At 49.0% G+C, this 21,347-nt stretch overlaps 1 protein-coding gene, 1 long non-coding RNA gene and 1 other non-coding gene across 3 annotated transcripts in view; 1 reads left to right on the top strand and 2 right to left on the bottom strand.

Moving 5' to 3' along the window:
* LOC149338273 (toll-like receptor 2) overlaps window positions 1-7,937 on the top strand; it is a 68,633-nt gene extending 60,696 nt beyond the window's left edge. The window contains exon 3 of the mRNA XM_089547586.1: window positions 5,479-7,937. Within this exon, the coding sequence (XP_089403712.1) occupies window positions 5,479-5,663 (185 nt within the window). The 3' untranslated portion in view covers window positions 5,664-7,937. The remainder of the gene's footprint in view (window positions 1-5,478) is intronic.
* LOC149338269 (uncharacterized) overlaps window positions 1-21,347 on the bottom strand; it is a 90,089-nt gene that overhangs the window by 9,152 nt on the left and 59,590 nt on the right. The window lies entirely within an intron of this gene.
* Window positions 2,549-2,622, bottom strand: TRNAT-AGU (transfer RNA threonine (anticodon AGU)). The gene has a single exon. It is a non-coding gene; the product is annotated as a tRNA-Thr (tRNA).

Here is a 21,347-nt window from a genome sequence, read left to right as displayed (position 1 = left end):
ACATCTACGGCGTTCTCAACTAAAAGATGAGGCAGAATAATCTTGTAAGTGTCCGAGATGACTCCAAAAGGGGTGACTAGCGGCCGGTGCGCTGTTTCCAGGTAAGAGCGTACTACGTGGCCGTTCCGAACCGAACACCCCCGTGTTTAACTGCCACTCTCTTGCGTTTTTGTCAGGGAGGTCGTGTTTTGTCCAGACTGAAGACGGACCAACCTCTTCGCATCTAAATTCGCGCGGAGTCCCGCAGGGTGGAGTGCTGAGCCCAACTCTTTTCAACATAGCTCTCATCGGCCTGGTTGACTCATTGCCACAATCAGTCCAGATCTCAATATACGCCGATGATATCTGTATTTGGGCATCAAGCGTGACCCGTCCCCAAGTTCGTGCGAGACTACAAAAGGCGGCAACGATACTGACGTTATACCTTCGTCAGCAGGGCCTAAATAATTCAACCGAGAAATGTTCCCTCGTGGCGTTCACGCGAAAAAAAATGACAAGTTACCCCATATATATTAATGGCAACGTCATTCCCTATGAGAAAAACCATCGCTTCCTTGGCGTTGTTATCGATAGGAACCTCTCGTGGAGTCCCCATCTTTACGACATGCGAAAGAAACTGACAGCGATTGTTCATATTCTCTCCTTCCTCGGAAGAAAGCCCTGGGGTGCATCTCTATGCTCGATGCTTCAACTGTACCGTTCGCTGTTCCTGGGATACATGCGGTATAGCTTTCCCATTTTAAACAACATCAGAAAGACAAACCTTCAGACATTTCAAAGTGTTCAAGCGCAAGCTTTACGAATCTGCCTTGGGCTACCTAAATGTGCCTCAACGGCAGCCACTATTCTGGTCGCTGGGGAGCATCCTGTTACTTCATACATTGCTGTTGAAACCATGAGAACACACATTCGGCACCTCACGCGAGTTCCGAGTCATCTTGCAGCTGTTCCCGTACTCAGACCACATACTGCATTTGCAAATGTAATTCAAGCTCACCGTGCCTATCTTCCTTCGCAGTTCGCCCACCCATCAAGATCATGCTCACCCATATGGAGTCTCCATGAACCCCGGGTGCACCTATCTATTCCTGGAATCAATAAGAAATCTGATTTATCACTGCCTGCTCTCAAGCAACTGACACTGCATCATTTGCATTTTAACCATAAACACCGCATACATGTCTACACAGATGGCTCAGTGACTTCAACAAGTTCTGCTGGGTCTGTGGTGATACCGGCCAGGTCTATTTTAATGAAGGTGAGGACTACCTATCTCACCTCTTCAACTGGTGCAGAACTAGCTGCCCTACGGGCTGCAGTTCAGTTCATTAGTCAGGAATCTGCACATGACTGGACAGTTTTCACCGACTCTAAAGCAGCCCTTCAAGGCCTGCAAACTGCACTACGCCGTGGGTCACACGAACAACTCGTTGCCGAAATCCGCAAGCTGTACCATGACGCCAAACTGAAAGGACATGACATAATTTTCCAGTGGCTGCCGGGCCACTGCGGCATTCATGGCAATCACCAGGCTGACGAAGCTGCCCGTTCTGCGCACAATGACGGAATCCCCGTTAATATCCCCGTAACGAGAGCTGACGCAGCGTGTGGGCTTCGTTCCTTGAGGCTGGAGCTCACACTTTCAGCGTGGAACTCTGGAGAGTTCTGCAACCGTCGCCTCAGGACATTGGACCCTGGACTGCGCCTCCGTCTTCCGTGTAATGTAGCGCGTCGTGAAGCAACACTACTGTGTCGTCTATGGCTCGGTGTTGCCTTCACGAATAAGTATGCTTTCCGGATCGCGATGGCCGACAGCCCTTCTTGTGTGAACTGCGCCTGTGATGAGACAATCACCCATATCTTGTGTGAGTGCCCTGCCTTTGTAGCCGAAAGACATAAGCTGCGATGTGCTCTGGACCGCCTGGACCCTCGCCCTTTCACAGAGGCCAAGATCCTCGGTCCGTGGCCACAACAGTCAACTGCCATCAAGGCTTACAAGGCACTGTTTCGCTTTTTGAGAGCGACTGCCTTGATTGACAGACTGTGATTATTTCCCTTTACTTCTCTCTTTCCACTTTAATTCCCCTCATTCCCTTGCCCTGTGCAGGGTAGCCAACCGGAATCCTCTCTGGTTAACATCCCTGCCTTTCCCCCCCTCTCTCTCTCTCTCTCTCTTGCGTTCTGCAGAAACCGTGTTGCTTCTTGTTAAACCCCATGAAAACCAAAAAAAAAAGTCTTTGGTTGATTTAAGTCTATAGTTTTCCTGACTCTATTGGCGATTTCTTTAGTAAATACCTCGTAAACAACAGACAGTAAGCTGATCGGTTTAATTTGTCAAGTCTTTCAAGTCTCCTATCTTATGAATTAAAATAATGCTTGCGTTCTATCAAGCTTCTGGTATGCTCGACGTCGTAAGGCGTCGCGTGTACATGGTGGCTAGTTTCTAAGAACGGAGTAATTACTCTTTGACATCCACCCACGCGCAGCCAAAGGCTACAAAGGAAAGCTATACAGCTTTCTTAGAAATTTTGTAGTTAAAGTAATGTTCGTCCTGGTCCGGGGTTCGAACCCGGGACCACCGCTTCACTGGAGCAGTCGCTCTACCAACTGAGCTAACCGGGACGGCAGGCGTATGATAGGGCGAGACCGAATTGATCAATAACTCGGAGTGGGAACTGTGTTGGTCAAATATTTAGGGGAATCCCCCAAGATAGAGTAGATTTGTAATAAGGGAGGAATTACTCATGGACATCCACTCAAGCGCAGCGATACAGCTACAAACGAAAGCTTTACAGCTTTCTCAGAAACTTCGTAGTTAAAAAAAAATTCGTCCTGGTCCGGGGTTCGAACCTGGAACCACCGCTTCGCCGGAGCAGTGTTCCAGCAATGTTCCCAGAGCAATGTTCCCTCCGTTCTTCAATATCTCAGCTGCTACCTAGTCCTTACTAGCTGCTTTCCCCCTTTGCCTTGCTCCTAAGGCTTTATTTACTGCCTCTTTCTTTAATTTCCAGATAGCCGATTGCACTCCGCCAGTCTCATTAACACTCTGATTACACTGACTACTGTATAGATTTGTGTTGAGCTCATCAGCTACTTAAACTATCTTATCCATATTGATAATGATTTTGCCCTCTTTGTCTCCTAACGCATGCACCTGGTTTCCGCCAACGCCTAGTTTCCTCTCCGCCGTTTTTGGGCTAAGTTCGCTCTTTAGAGCATGCTCGATTCTATCCATATTAAACTTGATTACGTCGGCTATCTTGCGCTTATTTTTTAGCCCTGATAGCTGTGCCGTTTCTATTCTGCCTGTAGGATACGGCGCTTTCATGCTTTGGCGTTTCTTAATCAGATGTTTCGTCTCCTCACGTAACTTGCCGGCATCCTGTCAAACCATACTACCACCTACTTCTACTGCACACTTCGTAATGATAGCTGTGAGATTATCATTAACTGTTTGAACAGCAAGATCAACTTCCTAAGCTAAGCCCGAATATCTGTTCTTAAGCGATATGACGAATTCCTCTGCTTTCCTTCTTACCCCTAACTCGTTAATCTGGTTTCGCTTCTCTAGCTTCTCCCGTTCCCACGTCACGCCTAAGCTAATTAGAGACCTTCCCTTTCTATCGTCGCTACACGGCACCTCTCCTAAGACCTCCACAGCCTGCCCGATGCCAGGGTAAGCGCATAGCATGAGCTGTTTAATTTTTAGTCTCACCATTGGGGCATTTCGACGTCCACTTCCTGTTTTTTCGTTTAGGGTAGAGGTATTCATGATTTGTGAATTAATTCTCTGCGCGAACTCCTCTGCGAACTAACAATTACCCCCTTCTAATCCTAGAGGCTATTCCATAGCCGCCCACCACGTGGTCTCCGGCCTGCGTCTTGCCTATTTTCGCGTTGAAGTCGCCCATCAATACTGTGTGCTGCTGTTTTCCTTTGTTCATTGCCGATTCCAAGAGCTTTCAGCGATCTGGTCATCATGGCTGGATGTAGGCCCGTCGGTCTGCACCACTTTCAGCATTTACCTCTTACGGAGCCTAAATACGATTGCTGCCGCCCTGTCGCTAATTGAATTGAATTGGCTTTTTATTTGCAGGAAGCAATATAGATGAATCCCTGCGGGTGGCATAAGGCTACAGGCTAATAACAGGCTAATAACGTAACATAGAACTCCAGGCCGATGTTGCCAGCTATATCGTGATTGACTACGAATCCCACGCCTAGCTCTACTCTGTGAGCGAATCCACGGTAGTGCAGCACGTGCTGGATACACCTCATATGTCCTCCTAACCTCACTAAGCCCTATGACATCCTGCTTGTTCCTCGAACACCACTGCTATGCTAGTCTCGTTGCATTAAGTTCTAGCGGTAAACGTTGCCAGTCCGGAGCCAGTGAATCTTAGCACCCTCCGCTGCGTCACAGATCTGACCGTCGCCGTGATCAGTTGCTCCGCAGCAGCTGGGGACTCACGGCAGAGGGTTAATTTATTTGTTCATAGAAGGTTGTGGCCATGTGCAACACAAGCTTGGCCAAATCTTGCTGTGGTGGGGCAGTGCGCTCTCGATTCTGGTTACTGAGATCAGGCCGCACCCCAGGCCTAGTTACGCAATTCCATCGTCACGCGTAGTTTTTTTAAATATGGTGGAGAAATGCGCAACATCGGGATTAGAACCCCAGTCCTAAGGAGCTGATATCACTCAAGTCGATTACAGAATGCAGAGTGTCTCGAATGTCCAGAGCACGGTAGAGATGGCCATCAAGATCCGCTTGCAGAAAAACAGAACTGAGGAAGTGATGCGCACATGGATGGCGCGTCAGTTCAGTTAGTTTGCTCCGGAGAAAAAAAATTCCAGCCTCATTTGACACGCGTGCTGACTTCACTTGCGTCCTTTCCTTCATTCTTGCGTCAGTTTTTGTACGTGCCTATATATGGTGCGGTGTGAGGGCAGTAAAATGAGTTGTTAAATTCCGCATACATACAATTATTACTTCGCCATCATCAGCGTGACTACACCTACGGAAGGGACAAAGGCCCATCCCATACATTTCCAGTTAACCCTGGCCTGTTCCTGCCACGGCCACTTTACCACGCAAACTAATTAATTTCACCCACTCACCTAAATTTCCGCCACTCCTTCTTCCTTCTTTTGCAATCCCGTCCGTTGCCTTTAACGACCATCGGTTATATTACATTCGCATTACACGCCCTGTCCAACCCCATTTCTTCTTCTTGATTTCGACTAGGATTGAATTACCCTGCGTTGATTCCCTTACCTACTCAGCCCTCCTCCTGTCTCTTCGCGCAACATCTATCATTTCCTTTCCCTAGATCACTGCGTTGTCCACGATTTAATATAAAGCCTTTTCTTTATTACCCTATGCATTTCTGCCCCATAGGTCAGTCGCGGTAATATCCAGCTATTATAACTTTATTGCCTGTTGTTTTAAATCAATGCCTTGTTCGAACCTTTGCGCAGGAAACCCTCTTCGATGCGACTGCCACCTGCGCTTCCTTGTTGGCTACGAAGACAGCTGGACATACTCCGAGTGCGCGCTACCTGAGCACCTCAAGGGCCGCTATTTGGGCACGCTCAGCGCAGAGAACATGACCTGCGATTCGAGCCCCGAGCCGCATTATCGGGCTCGGCAGCCTCCTGTGTAGTCCAGCGAACTGCCTGCCACACGCGCTTTCCCAATCAAAGAAACGATGTTAAGCCCATTCTAGGCCCCTATCGGCGGCTAACTTGGCCACAGTTGGCCCAGTAGAAGTGCCGAAGCAATGTCATAGAAAAGTTTGTATGTGTGAAAAAGGTTACTATGACGCCATAATTAAGGCGGAAGCCTTTAATGCCTCATCGTTGTAAGCAGGGGTTGTTGACAGAAATGTCACGCTTTTCAATTGGTCAAAACGGTCGTGACGTCGCAGTGCGCGAATTTCAAACGGGGCCAATTGTACTTTGGCTAGCAACCATGCAACCAATTAAAGGAATCATATAGTGATGCTCCAAGTGGAACTGAGTTTAGTTAATTGCTTAATTACCCGAATAGCCTAATTAACCTTTCTACTCAGGAAAGATAAATAAATAAAACCAAGTAGGAAATTCGTCGAGCTCGGGAAGCAAACCCCGGTCTCCGGAGTGCGAGACGAGCATGCTACTACTCCGCCATGCCAGCTCGATGGTATGCAATGAACAAAGGCGCGTCTAGTGAATACGATGTCTTCGTTCACTCCCATCTTCCTCCCTTCCCGTTACGGCGAGGTTTAGGTGTCTACCGAGATATGAGAGACAGGTAGATTTCCTTTCCTCAAAAACCAATTTACCGACGAGCAAGGCGTAGAACCGAACGGGCAATGGCATTCTATGGACTCATTGGCAGCGTTGCAAGACGCTGTCGCGTTTCACTCTTAGAGGCGAAGCCTAACATCTTAACAACGCATCAGTGACACAAGCAGCAACACCGCGCTTAAGGCTTTTGCCTCACCGCACTTTAGGTGAACAAAATGCCCCCCTGAATTTTTAGGGAACTTGATTCATTTTCTGCGGTTTTCATAGATACGTAGTTCCAATTCCTGTGATGTATACGAACTCTGGACAACATTCAGTAATAAGCTGTTGTATCTCGTTGATCTTTTTATTCCCGGAACGCTGATGTCACCTAATAAACGAGCACATAAACCATGCATCATTAAAAAATGCGTGCGTCAATTAGAAAGAAAGCTGAGGTTTATAAAAGGTTTTGTAAAACAAAAAACCCATCTTTGTACGCACGACTGAAAATCCTTACTCCAAACCTTAAGAGCGAATCAAAGGCAGCAAAGCGCTTCTACCAATCCTCATTGGCAGACAAACTAAAAACGAACACAAAAGAAGTGTGGCGGTTTATCAAATGCTACAAAAAGGATGTTGCTGGTATTCCGCCCATCAAGGATGGCGACAATTCATTGAAAGACCACATAACACGAGCCGAGTATTTTAATGTATATTTTCATTCCGTCTTCTTAGCTTGGCGCTCAGACGCTGTTACGGAACAGCGGGAACAGCTGAATGCAATGCCGGAATGGTTGTAACCGAAGAGGGTGTCTAATCATTGCTGCAAATCCTAAATGCGCATTCCGCACCAGGTCCCGGCGGCATTCCTAACTATATTCTAAAGTACTGCGCAGAACATATTAGTCCCTTTTTGGTTATTTTATGAAACAACTCACTACAGACCGCGAAACTATCTAAAGATTTAAAAATAGCCAATGTCACACCATTTCACAAAAAAGGTGACCGCAGCCAGGACTCTAATTACTGCCCCATATCTTTGAAATCTGTTTGCTGCAAAACCCTGGAGCGTATAATCTATTCTGGACTTGCAAAACACCTTCAAGATAACAGTTTTGTCACATCAGCATAGCACGGTTTTCGATCAGGTCTGTCATGTGCAACGCAGCTAACTGAGTTCATTCATGACATTGCATCCGTGATAAACAACTGTGTTCAGATAGATGCTATTTTTCTAGATTTTAAGAAGGCCTTTTATGTTGTGGCACACCACCTTCTTCTGGAAAAAAATATCATGCCTTGGTCTTCCTGACTACCTGTTCGGTTGGTTAAAAGATTGTTTAAGCGCCCGCCAGCAGCATCTGTGGTGCGTCATCCTCGCCTGTGGATGTTTTATCTGGAGTGCCACACTGCTCTGTGCTCGGACCGTTACTGTTTCTCACATTCATCAATGATATAACTGTCGGCCTCAGATCCACTGTAAGACTGTAAGCTGACGATTGCGTTTTGTATTCCCCTGTCACTTGCCTTGATGATTTGAGCTTATTACAGGTTGACCTTGACAGAGTTTGTGACTGATTCTTAAAGTGGAGCATGGCATATTGAATGCATCTAAGTGTTTCTATGTGCAATTTACAAAAAAAAAGACTTGTATCGTACCTCCTAAACTATGACACTGTCCAAACTATAGATAAGCTTAAATATCTTGGTGTTATACTCACAGCATCCCAAGACTGGATAGCCCAGATTGACAAGATAACCGCCAAAGCTTCTCGTCTTTTGTATTTTTTTCAACAGAATTTCAAAAGCTCTCCGCAGATACTAAAAGAACCATTATATTTAACAAATGTCAGGCCAGTATTAGAATATGCTCGTGTAGCATGGGACTCCTTCACGGGTACACTCGTTGACAAGTTAGAAAGGGTACAGAAGCGCGCTGCAAGGTTTAGTTTCATTTAGTTTAGGGGGTTTAACGTCCCAAAGCGACTATGGCTATGCTAGAAGCCGTAGTCAAAGGCTCCGGAAATTTCGACCACCCGGTGTTTTTTTAACGTGCATGGACGTCCTACAGTACACGGGCCTCTAGAATTTCACCTCCATCGAAATTCGACTGCTGCAGCCGGGATCGAACCCGCTCGCGTCTTTCGGGTCAGCAGCCGAGCACCATAACCAAGGAGCCACCGCGGCGGCTCGCTGCAAGGTTTGTGACTGGGAATTAAACCTTGCAGCAAGCTGCCACAGTGTCTCAGTGGTTATGGTGCTCGGCTGCTGACCCGAAAGACGCGGGTTCGATCCCGGCGGCAGCGGTTGAATTTCGATGGAGGCAAAATTCTAGAGGCCCTTGTACTGCAAGGTTTGTGACTGGGAATTACAATTTTCTTATAAAGAGCTCAGAACTTCGCGACTTCATTGGGTAGAAGACTTTGGCAACCCGAAGAAAAATCTGCAGGCTGAAATTCTTGCACGGCATTTACAATGATTGTACCGGTATTAATAAAAACACTTATCCAAAGGAGCCATAATACATTTCCGAGAGACTAGACAACACGAAAAAAGATTAAGAGCTATCAATGCCGCATCAATGTATTTAAGTATTCATTTTTCCGTAGTACATTTCTGGACTGAAATAAGCCTCAGAATGATGTGGTTTATGCACCTGATTTTCAAAGTACTCTTGAAATGATGATCTCATTTCTTCTAGGTCTCGTGGGTTTACTAGTGCTGTGCCGATATATGTTATGTTATCTCTCACACTACCTGTAAATTCATTTAGTCTTCTTTTAGTATGTCGTGTTACCTTGCTGACATGTTTCCCAATATCTTATTCGCATGTGCTATTGTATGTAGTTATATCCGCCCTACAATAATACCTCATGGGTATTAGGTACTTGCAATAAATAAATAAACACTCGGGACTGAGATTCGCCATACATATACTGGCCATCGGCTGCGACGTCGGCCCGACCTTGGTTACGCAGACAGGCAAACTTCATGTCGTGAACGTGTGCAAAGAAGCCGAATAAACGGAGCTTCACAAAGCCTATGCAAGCCCTACTCTAACTGCTTCTGCTACTCACTATGCTGGTCATCGTGTCCGGCTGCCGTCATTAACACGACGTCGTTTAGAGACCCGTGGCGTAGAATAGCAGGCGCCGTCGTGTGCATGCTCATCTCGCAAGAGATGAGCCTGCGCGACGCTATCATTGGAAGTGTGGATAACACTGCGCATGTCCACCTCTTGCTAGTAAAATTAACCAAGGATTAACCAGTAACCATGCACATTAACCAGTAACATTAAAACATGGATTAACGAGACAGGGCCACGCCTCGGCCGTAGGCCTAGACCGCTAAAAGACGTTAACCGTCCATATAAATTTACGCGAAATGCTGACTGGAGCGTAACCACCGAAGTTTCTGGGCAGCCCCTCCCAGTTCAGGGCCTGGGAGCCGTAGCTGCAGAGTACAGCCCAACTCAGCCCAAAATTTTACATGGCAGTGGGAACTAGACCACCCAGCCTTCCCCCAAAACATCAGGCTTTCTCTCTCATGCAACGGAACAGCCGCGGTTTCAAAGACCGTAAAAAGCTGACTTGAGATTATATCTCGACACTTTTGAGCACCCGTCAGTTAGTCGCACTCTAGGAACCTGCGTCTGCGGTGAGGCTGTCGAGTTACCGTTCACCTGTCTTCTTGTCCACAAAGACATCACCGCGCAGGAGGTCGATCTCGAACTTGATCTATCCTATTCGGACGTGATGGTGACAGTCCTCCCCCTGCGTCGCGCTGACCCAACCGTGCATAAAATATACTGTCCCCTTAAACTTAAGAACATCATGTTCTGGGACATCTTTAGCAAGGCGCTAAAATCGCAGGTAGCGACCCCCTACTGATAGTGGGCGATTTCAACGCCCCCAGTCAATTGTCGGGCTATCGCAAGGAAGAGTCGCAAGGCAGAAAGCTTGCGGAACTAATCTCCCGGTTGGGCACTACTCTCTATACTGACCGCGTCAATCCAACACGCGTGGAAACTCCGGAACTCGGGACACTTGTCCCGACCTTAACCACACCCGCAACATAAGACACGCAGACTGGATCCAACACCAAGGATACCGTTTGTAGTGGCCACTACATGATCAACACTATCATCTATACTCGCCTCCTACACCGCCCCATAGCGCAGGCCCGCCTACCTGACTGGACGACTTTCCGTCAATCCCTGCCTCCGTATCCGTCAATCCCTGCACTTTCCGTCAATCCCTGCAGCCCAGTACTCCGATTTACATCAATGAACACTTATCTCCTCCCATGAAACGCTTGTTTGGAGCGGTCAACAGCAAAAAGAAAGAACTCGGCTGGAAGTATGCCTGGTATCAAAACGGCAAGATTTTCGCCCGGAAATCAGAAGGCAGTCTCATTGTACCCATTTGCCATCTTGATGATTTGCAGAAAATTACTTAGGAACAACAAATGTGTTCATCTTTTCTGGTGGCTCCTTATTTAAAATATGGGTTATCTGCCGTCCGAGGTAAAAGATTTTATATCAGATAAAAAACCAGCAATGACATTTTTTCATCAAAATGTTCGATCGCTAGCACATAAGACAGATGAACTGACCATGTTAATACATAGCTTTAGGATACCGATTACAGTCATAATGTTAACCGAAACTTGGTTAACGCCTACATCACAATTGTTCCGGCTTTCTGGTTATCAGTCGTTCTTCTGTAGTCGACATGATAAGCGAGGGGGCGGTGTAGCGCTTTTGCTCAAAGATGATATTGTTGCTGAACCAGTCGACGATTTCACCGCTATAACTTCTGATTATGAGGTATTAACACTACAAAACCGTACAAACTTGTTCTCTGTTGTGTACAGACCACCATCAGGCGATGCCACCCGCTTTCTTGCTTTCGTTGAAAAGCTTTTTAGTTATGCAACAGAAGAAAAATAGAATCTAGTTTTAGGAGGTGGCGTCAATATAAACATGCTGTCATCTTCTCCGCTGCAAAAGGATTTCCAGACTCTAATTACAACTTGCGGTTTTTCGAATACAATTTCTACAGCAACACGCGTGACTGTTGACAGTGCCTCGTTATTGGATGTATTCATATCAAATATAAATATTCATTCGTTAAAGGCCGACGTTCTGTACACTGATATCAGTGACCATCTAGGCATCATTCTACTAGTAAGTAAGATCAATCATTTGATTCAGAAAACTAAGGAACCAGTTTATGTTCAGTCAATCACACCATCAAATCTGGAGGCTTTTAGCCACGCCATTGCTCAGCAAACTTGGGATAGCCTTTATTGCGCACAAGACAGTGACTCTGCATATTCCGCTTTTATTAATATTTTTAAACCATTATATAATACACACTTTCCACGCAAAAAAATTACAAGGCCATCGAAAGCGCGGAAACCTTGGCTGACCCCTGAGCTTCTTGACATGATCAAACAAAAACATTTTTTATATGCCAAATTTGTAAAATCTAGGGATGAAGCCTTATTTAAGAAGTTTAAGAAATACAGAAACAGTTTAACAAAAAAACTTAGAGCTGCCAAAGATGCTTATTTTTTAGCAATATTTAGTGACCCTGCTAACCAGCGAAGTGATGTACTTTGGCGCAAATTGAATGCTTTGTTACAGCCTAGCTCCTACTCAGCTATTCCTGATATATTGAAACATGATGGGCAGCAAATTTCTGGAGATGCAGTACCAGACGCATTTAATGAAGTTTTTACTCAAGCACCGCTACAGGACATAGAACACAGCCTCACTAACTACGCCGCTCAGTTTCTTCCAGTAAACAGGAATGGAGCATCGCTTTTCCTTGCTCCCACTACCTCTCTTGAAGTTTTTTCATGTATCAGAGCTACAAGCAATAGCAAGTCACTAGATGCCGATGGCATCCAGATTCGCCCTGTAAAGTTTGTGCTCGATATTATAAGCCCTATTCTTGCCCATGTTTATAACATAATATTATCAACAGGTACCTTTCCTAAGAGGATGCAAATCACCCGCGTTGTTCCCGTCTTCAAGCGCGGTGATAAAACTGCACTGAATAATTATCAGCCGATATCAATAGTTCCAGTATTTTCTAAGGGCATTGAGAAGATAATGCATGAGCGATTACTCTCATTCTTCAACCGCCACCATTTGATTGCAGACTTTCAACATGGGTTTAGAAAGCATCGCTCTACGGAAACAGCCCTCCTGAGCCAAAAAGAAATAATTTTAGACGCGTTCAGGTGTAAGCATATGGCATTAGGCATATATGTAGACTTCTCTAAGGCTTTTGATTTAATTAATCATTCCATCCTTCTTAACAAATTAGAAATGTATGGTGTGCGTGGAATCGCCCACTCGCTTTTGTCATCTTATCTGTCCCACAGGTCACAGTTTGTAGATGCCAATAACGCAATACCTTCACGGAAGGCAGTTACCACTGGTGTGCCGCAAGGAAGCATTTTGGGCCCACTTTTATTCTTAATTTACATAAATGACATCGCAAGCTGCACAGATAATGCTACATTCGTTTCGTGTGCCGATGACACAACCATTTTTATTACAGGCAACGTGGAAACAGATTTAGAAATAAAGGCTAATAAGACGCTGTCTGACTTAGAGCGCTGGTCCGCGATAAACTGCTTAAAAATCAACCCGAAGAAAACAAAAGTAATCTTGTACACGCCTAGAGGTAAGATGTTGACAACTAATATGAATTTGTGTCTGGGCAGTGAGCAGTTAGAGATAGTGGACTCCGTTAACATCCTCGGGGTGCATTTTTCACAGCACCTTACCTGGAATGAGCATGTTGATCACCTACAATCAAAATTGTCATCTGCCATTGGTGTCATTGCTCGTCTGCGTCGCATTCTCCCGACCAAGGTAAAATTAATGTTGTACAATGCACTGGTGGTATCTGTCATGCAGTATTGCATCATGGTGTGGGGCACAACTGGCGTGACAAACTTGCAGAAACTACATTTGCTACAAAAAAGAGTTGTACGTTACATAGCTGATGTCCATTATACATACTCCACACAACCACTTTTTCCAAAATATGAAATTCTTCCTGTGTTTTGTTTTTATAATTACAGGTTGATGTTGTGCTACAAAGCTTTTGTAAAGTTTGGCATTGATGCATTGATTACATAATTCATCTGGCAAAACTCCAAAAAAACACAAATATTCGTCAGACCCGACATAAAGAAATGTGGTTTGTACACACCCCGAGAACCTCCTACGATGAACAATCTCTATCTTATACATTACCTTCGCTGTTAAACTTACTAGACCGACAAAATTTTGATCCCTCCAGAAACCTAAACTGTCGCATTAAACATTTTTGTCAACTTCTTCATTTGCAAGGCTAAACCATGCCTTCCTATTCGCCTAATTTTGTTCACCACTGTTGCTTATGTGTGTTGATTTATCTGTATTACCTTTTGTTGCTTCTCCGATTGATTGCCGTCTTGTTTCATTCTGTATTACCCGTTGCTTTGTGATATTTTTTCATTTTTTTGTGTAAGACTGGCCGTCATCCTGCTGTCATTCCAACTAACAAGGGGTCGGGACCTCGTCAAGCTGTTCGAGCTTTTAGTCCCGTACTCCTCCTTTTCTAAGGAAATAAAATGAATGATTGAATGATTGATTGATTGTATAGTCTGCTCCAAAACAACTACTCCTCCTCGGCACACACCATTCTGCAAACGCTACACAAACATGAGACGCAAATAAAACTCAGATAAGGCGAATGATGTGGACAGCTATCTCCTTGGGGGACGCTGAGGGCGCGCGAAGGGAGAAGACGGGCGCACATCGGCTCCTATTCTGATCGCTCCTTATTGCGGTCTGTCAACTCGGACCCCACGAATCTTGGCACCATCGTCTCCGCGAAGATCAGCGGCACAAGTGGGCCCCACTTCCATCAAGGTGGGCCCATTTTTGACGAAATTTTGAGATTTTGAAGCTTTCGCCCACCGCCGCGGCGCTAAGCCTAACGGCGGCGGGGCGTTCGCCGGCGTTCGCCAGCCCCGGCTGGGGATTCCCCGGCGATGGCGGTTCCAAATACGGTTACCGGCTATGATCCGCTGTCCATGCAAGTCGTACGCATGGAAACCGTTCAACCCGAGGACCTTCCAACATCGGAAGATGACTATTTGGCAGATATGGTCAAAATCTGGAGACGCCGGCAGAAGACGAACGCTCCCAAGCCAACTGGAGCCGCCGCCCAGCACCAGGCGGCAGTTCGGTCCCCGCACGCTTCGCAAGGAAGTGTCGGTGGCGCGGCCTTGAAGGGTGCAACTTGCAAACCCCAGTGGCGGCCGCAGCAGACGCCGCGCATTGGACGCGACGACCTCATCGTGGTGCTCAAGCCACGCGAGACGCTGGATCTGAAGGCCACCTTCGCTCCAGGTGAAGCCGGAGTTGCCGTGCGCAACATCATACGGGACTGTGGAGAGGTGCAACTCTCTGTATGGCCCGTGTGGGACCAAAATGTGCTGGTGTGTGGCGTGAACTCTGTGCCAGCCGCTGAGAAGCTCCTCGGCGATGTCACGCTGACGGTCGGCGACCGCCAGCTTCTGTTTCGCGGGCACGCCAAGGCTTCTGGCGAGGTCTGCAAGGGAGTGATCAACGTTCACCCCGGCGAAACGTCGGCCTCCCTCAAGCAGAAGCTGGAGTGGAGACACGGAGAAATACTTTCTGTGCGCAAGCTGGGCGGCACCGCCATCGCAGTGGTCACCTTTCAAGGGAAGAAGGTACCCCGCCAAATCTTCTGCAGCGACCAGGGCATTCCTGTGAGACTGTACAAGAAGACGATCCCCGCCTGTCATCGATGCGGCACGGTGGGGCACCGGGCTGACATCTGCCCGCGGCCGCAGTCGGGACGCTGCGGCCTCTGCGGCTCTCAGGTGGCCACCACACCCGAGGGCATACCACAACATGAGTGCACCCCCCGATGTCTGCTGTGCGCGGGTGCCCACTTCACCGGTGCTGCCGGCTGCGTCGGCAAGTACCGGAAACCGATCAAGCCGGGACCATCACGGAGTCAAAGCAAGCGGAAGTCAGCTCAGAAGCAAGCTCCGCCCACCAATGCCAAGGACAGCAAGTCCACTTCTGCGCCGGGCAAGTCCGGTCATGTCAAGACGGCTGTGAAGTCCGGGACCCAGGCGAGGTCGCCGAACTTCAGCGCTGGGGATTTCCCGCCTCTAGCGACCGCCCAAAACAAGGTGAGCGATTGGGCTAGGGCTGCCTCCGGGCCTCTTTCTCCCTCCCTCTCCCCTACGGAAGCCGCCCTACAGAGGCAAAATGTTGAACTTAGGCGCCAAACAGAATTCCTAGTGCGGAAAATTCAGGAGCTGGAGGCTAAGTTAGAGGGACGTAAAGAACCTCAAGCTGGTCCTTCCGAGCCTATAGAACTAGCCGAGCCGGAGGACCGAGATGAGAATGCCTCGGTCGCATCTGGGCTGACAAGCGTGTCGCAGCAGTCGGCCAGCACAGTGGTTGGTAGGCTGCCAATGGTGGAGAGCCGCCTGTACAACCTGGAGAGCGAAATTGATGCTCTGCCAGGTAAAATCATGGAAGCGGTCCGGGGCTCCATTCAGCAACTTCTTCAGGCCGAATTGGCAAAAATCATGCCTGCTATAGTGGCACAGGTTACTGAGACAGCTCTCTCTGTTGTTCAGGACCAAATTGAAGCTCAACTCAGTCAAAGCCGCTCCCGCTCGCGGTCTCCGCGACCAGACCTCCGCAGGCGGAAGGTGGTCCTTCGCCAGGCCACAGGCTCACTAGAAAACATTCCGGCCGCTCTCTCTCCGGACGTGCTGGTGCCTCTGCCTGAGGCCCCATCACCTTCGGGAGTGGGACCTGGCCCCCAAAATTAAATAATCACGTTCACGATGGCTAGCCGACCCCAGCGGAAAGCCAACAACAATTCGGAGCAATTCGAGATCATACAGTGGAACTGCAGGGGTCTACGGAGCTGGAAAAAACGGTCACACCTCCAGCTCTACCTGCAGTCTCTCGGTACCGCACCGGCGCTCCTAGCTCTTCAGGAACCCGGCGCAGATGCTAAATTCACAGGGTATAGCTCGTTTCAAGGCGGTCCTACAACGTGCATCCTGGTGAACAAAGCGTACACCGCAGTCCCAGTAGACCTCGAACTGGAGACTGAACAGGAATACAGTATGGTCAAGGTCCTGCCGCTCAAGCGCCGCGACCCATCAATACATGTCCTTAACATTTACTGCCCCCCGCATAAGCCGCGCGTGACCTTCAACGAAATCTTCTACCGCGCGCTCAAATCGGCTGACAAGGAACCTCTAGTGATCGTTGGGGACTTCAATGCTCCAAGCCTACATTGGGGCTACCACTTTGAGAAGGCCAGAGGACGCAAGCTGGCGGAGCTCATCTCCACACTTCGTCTTACACTCCTCACGGATCCGTGTTGTCCCACACGTGTGGGCAACTCGGTTACGCGAGACACATGCCCTGACCTGACTCTCGTTACGAACACCAGTGACGCTACCTGGGAGAACCTGGGAGAGACTCTTGGTAGCGATCACTGCCTTCTCCGGGTGACTCTTCTGGCGAAGGCGGCTCGCAAAAAGTGGGGCCACACTAAATTGACCGATTGGCATAAGTTTCGAACAAAAGAGATACCTCCCGTGCTCTTATCCGGCGGATATGCGGAGTGGGCAAAGCAATTAGACACAATACAAAGACAACACGTCACGACACTTCAGACCACTGAAGAGGTCCCTGCAGTGGACAATCACCTCCTGCACTTGTGGGAGGCTCGCCGGAGTCTTACCAAACGGTGGAAGAAGCAAAAGCTGAATCGCAAACTTAAAGCTCGCATTGTCGACCTCACGGAGCAGGCTGCGGCGTATGTTGCCCAGCTCACCGATTCAAACTGGATAGAGAAGTGTAATTCGGCAGCGCGTCAGATGAGCTCGAGAGGAACATGGCGCTTCTTTCGCAGTCTCATCGACCCCACTCAAACGAGAGGGGAGACGCAAAGACAGCTCCGGCGGGCTTTGCACGGGTACCAAGGTACGACGGCTCAACTCGCGGACACCCTGTGCGACAGATATCTCTGCCGCATAGAGGACCCAGTTGGGCCCGAGTACGAGTACGCGGGAAAGCCGAATCCCGACATTGATGCCCCTTTTGAGTTACACGACCTTAAGGCGGCTTTAGCTAAAATGCGGCGAGGTACGGCTCCGGGTCGGGATCGCATAACAGTCAATCTGTTGGCCAACCTCCCAGATTCGGCCTACCTCCACCTGCTAGGGTACATTAACCAGATTTGGGACGGGCGTCCACTCCCTCCCGAATGGAAGACCTCCTTGGTCACTTTCATCCCTAAGCCAGGCAAGCCAGTGAATACCGACAACCTGAGGCCCATCTCACTAACCTCTTGTGAGGGCAAGCTTATGGAGACGATGGTTAGGGATCGCCTCTCTCCACACATAGAGACCAAGGGCCTCTTTGCAGACACTATGTTCGGGTTCCGACCGCATATGTCTGCGCAGGACGTCCTCCTCCAGTTACACCGCTACATAATACGACCCACTGCCATGCGCCACAACGACAAGGCCATCCTTGCCCTTGATCTTAAGGGGGCCTTTGACAACGTTCGTCATAGCAGCATCTTGGCTAACTTGAGTACCACTGATTGTGGGCGCAAGGCATTCACATATGTAAGAGACTTTCTCTCCAAGCGTCAGGCCTTCCTCAAGATTGAGGATGACGAATACGGACCATACACGATGGGTACACGGGGTACACCCCAAGGGGCGGTCTTGTCGCCACTTCTTTTCAACATTGCCATGATGCAGCTTCCCCACCAATTGGCCCGGGTGGAAGGCATTCATCACGCACTATACGCGGACGACATAACAATTTGGACTACCGAAGGGAGCCTTGGGGAAATGGAGGACCGCCTTCAGCGGGCCGCCACCATAACCGATAGCTACGCTATCGGCTGTGGTCTCCAATGTGCTCCCGCAAAATCGGAACTTCTGCACATCAGATCCGATCCTAAGGACAACACGAGTTTGCAAATCTCTCTGACGGGAGGCCCCATCAAAGAGGTCGGGGAGCTCCGCATACTAGGTCTGTTCATCCATAACAGGCTCAGCCCAGAATCCACTATTGCCAAACTCAAGCGCGTAGGCGAACAGGTCGGACGCATGATCCATCGCGTTTCTAACAAGCGCGGCGGGTTGCGAGGCAGGGACGCGCTTCGGCTCGCCCATGCCTTCGTGACCAGCAGGATCCTCTACTCCGCTCCCTACCTTCGCACTACGAAACAACAAGAAATAAGAATCGACACCATCGTTAGAAAGGCTACAAAGCGAGCACTGGGCCTCCCAGTGGCCACCTCCAATGCTAAGTTGTCGGCGTTGGGGGTGATCAACTCCTACCAGGAGTTACGAGAGGCCCACCTCGTGAACCAATATACGCGACTCTCGCAGACGGCATCCGGGCGCCGCCTGCTAGACCGCTTGCACATCCAACACGAGTGCACTCCAGAGGAGACGTGTCGGATTCCGGAGCTATGGCGTCACAAGCTCTGGGTCCCTCCACTCCCGCGCAACATGGGCACACATACACACGAAGGCAGACGAGAGGCGCGCGCTCGGGCCCTCGAACACCAACACGGATCCAAACAGGGTGTATACTACGTTGACGTGGCAGGGCCGTCGCCCAATGGATTCTACACGGCCGCAGTAGTTCACCAGGATCAATGCGTTAACGGGCTCTCCTTTCGAGCTCGAAATTCAGCACAGGCTGAGGAAGTAGCCATTGCGCTTGCCGCCTCGGACTTGAATTCGAAGGTAATCGTGACAGATTCGCGTCGAGCCTGTCAACACTACCTGGCTGGCGAGATTTCACCTTTAGCCTGGAGTATATTAAAGCGCGCAGTGAGGGAATCGGACCCTTCGCCCAAACGCATAGTTTGGACTCCAGGCCATCAGGGCGTTAGAGGTAATGAGGCTGCGGACGCGGCTGCCCGAGCGCTTACCTACCGGGCACCTCACCCAGGCCCTTCCGGCTCGGAGATTGTGCAACCGCTTCTGCGGTTCAGAGAAATTCTGGACGACTATTGCGAACGCCATCGTCTTTTCCCGGTCCCTGCTAAGGGCCTGAGTAAAGCTGATGAGCGAACTCTGAGGCGCTTGCAGACCAACACTCTGTTGTGTCCTGCAATAGTGAAACATTTCGACCCCAAAATTGATGGGCGCTGCCCTCACTGTGGGGAAGTTTCCGATACCTTCCACATGGTTTGGGCCTGTCAAAAGAATCCTTCCCTTCCCCCCAATCCTTCCCCTTCCCGAGAGGCATGGGAGGCAGCCCTGCTCAACTGCTCGGGGCTGGAGTCTCAAAGGGCTCTAGTCCAACGGGCGCGAGTAGCGGCCTCGTCCAGCGGGGTCCCGGACTAAGGACTCCACCTATGTAAAGGGCCATTTTTGGCCTGCAAACTCTCCTGTTGTTTATTAAAAAGTTTGCACCACCACCTATCTCCTTCTTCTTTGGGAAGCGCGGCGCAGCCTCACTAAGTGGTGGCATCGTCCGAAACATGACAATTAACTCCGCTTTTGGATTCATGACCTCACCGAAAAGGTGGCTGAGTATGCTGCCCAGCTTGCCGACTCCAACTGGCTGAATCGTTACAACTCGGCTGCTAGACAAATGTCTAGTAGCAATACTTTGAGGCTATTGCGCAGCCTCATAGGTCTGACTCATACCCGCGCATAAGCACAGAAACATCTGCAACTAGCAATTCATAACTTCAGAGGTATTACGGACGGGTCTGCACAGACTCTACAGGATCAGAATTGTGTGTAAAGTCCAAGGCCCCCGTGAACAGGAATACCTCTATGAAGGCAGAAATAACCCGCCTCTGGATCATGCGTTCCCGCTCCACAATCTGCGGGCGGCTCTTGCTAAGCACTGTTTTCTTTTTCCACTGCATCACTTAACCTCTGTAATGCCCTCTGGGCCAAGAGGGTAACTTGAAATAAATAAAATAAATAAATAAATAAAATGAGACGGTGTACAGCTCCAGGCAAAGACAAGGTTACGGTTAAGCTTTTGGCAAACCTTCCTGACCCGGCGTATGATGCCCTGGAAGGTTATATCAACGCAATTTGGAAAGGAGATATACCCCTCCCCCTATATTTGAAGACGGCGCTTGTCACCATCAACCCCAAGGCAGGTAAGTCCATCAATACCGATCACCTCGGACCTATCTCTTTAACATCTTGTGCAGTCAAGCTTATGGAGACCACGGTTTGAGATCGCCTCTCCGAATATCTGGAGGCTCGTAATACGCTCGCAGACACGATGTACGGATTCCGGCCTCACAGGTCCGCACGTGACATTCAGTTTCAACTGAGCCACGAGGTACTCGCGCCTGTCGAGCACCCTCGCAATAACAAGGTGATTCTCGTCTTGGATTCGAAGGGCGCCCACCCTGCAGCGCGCCCACCCTGCCACCCTGGCAGGTGGCAGTTAATGGCTGATCGCAGGAGTTCGCTCACCCAATGAACGCTGCGGCCTATTCCTGCAGTGCCGCGTGTCTGCCACAACGTTGTCTTTGTCGGCGCGAACGCATCCAGCCCACATCTCTCCTCTCACCACCCCACATACCTCAAAGCGCGATTCAGGCGTGCACTGACCTAGGGAGCCAGTTATGCGCACTTCCTCTGTACGATTCAGGCTTCCAGCCAGTTGTGCGCACTTCATTTCCTTAAAATCATCGGAGTTTACAATACATTGTGAATGCCAATGCCAATGAGCACAATGAACGCCGAAGGCAATGAACGCCGAAAGCGTTCATTGTGCCTTCATTGTGCGTTCATTGTGCCTCCAGTGCCGCTTTTCTGCGACAACGTTGTCAATGCCAACGCATGCAGCGCACACCAGTCACTATACCGCCACGTAGTTTAAAGCACGACTGAGGTGTCCACTGTCCCAGGGGGCCAGTTCTGCGCCTTTACTTTGCTTTCGAAGCTGCCACTCTTCATCGGTTTCGCAGCTTAAAGCGCGACTAAAGTGT

This window comes from Amblyomma mixtum, chromosome 6 (assembly GCF_055824585.1).
Source record: "Amblyomma mixtum isolate Tamu chromosome 6, ASM5582458v1, whole genome shotgun sequence".
Taxonomy (NCBI): Eukaryota; Metazoa; Arthropoda; class Arachnida; order Ixodida; family Ixodidae; genus Amblyomma; species Amblyomma mixtum.
The sequence above is the reverse complement of the archived record's forward strand: the minus strand, read 5'-3'. Positions and strand labels throughout refer to the sequence as shown.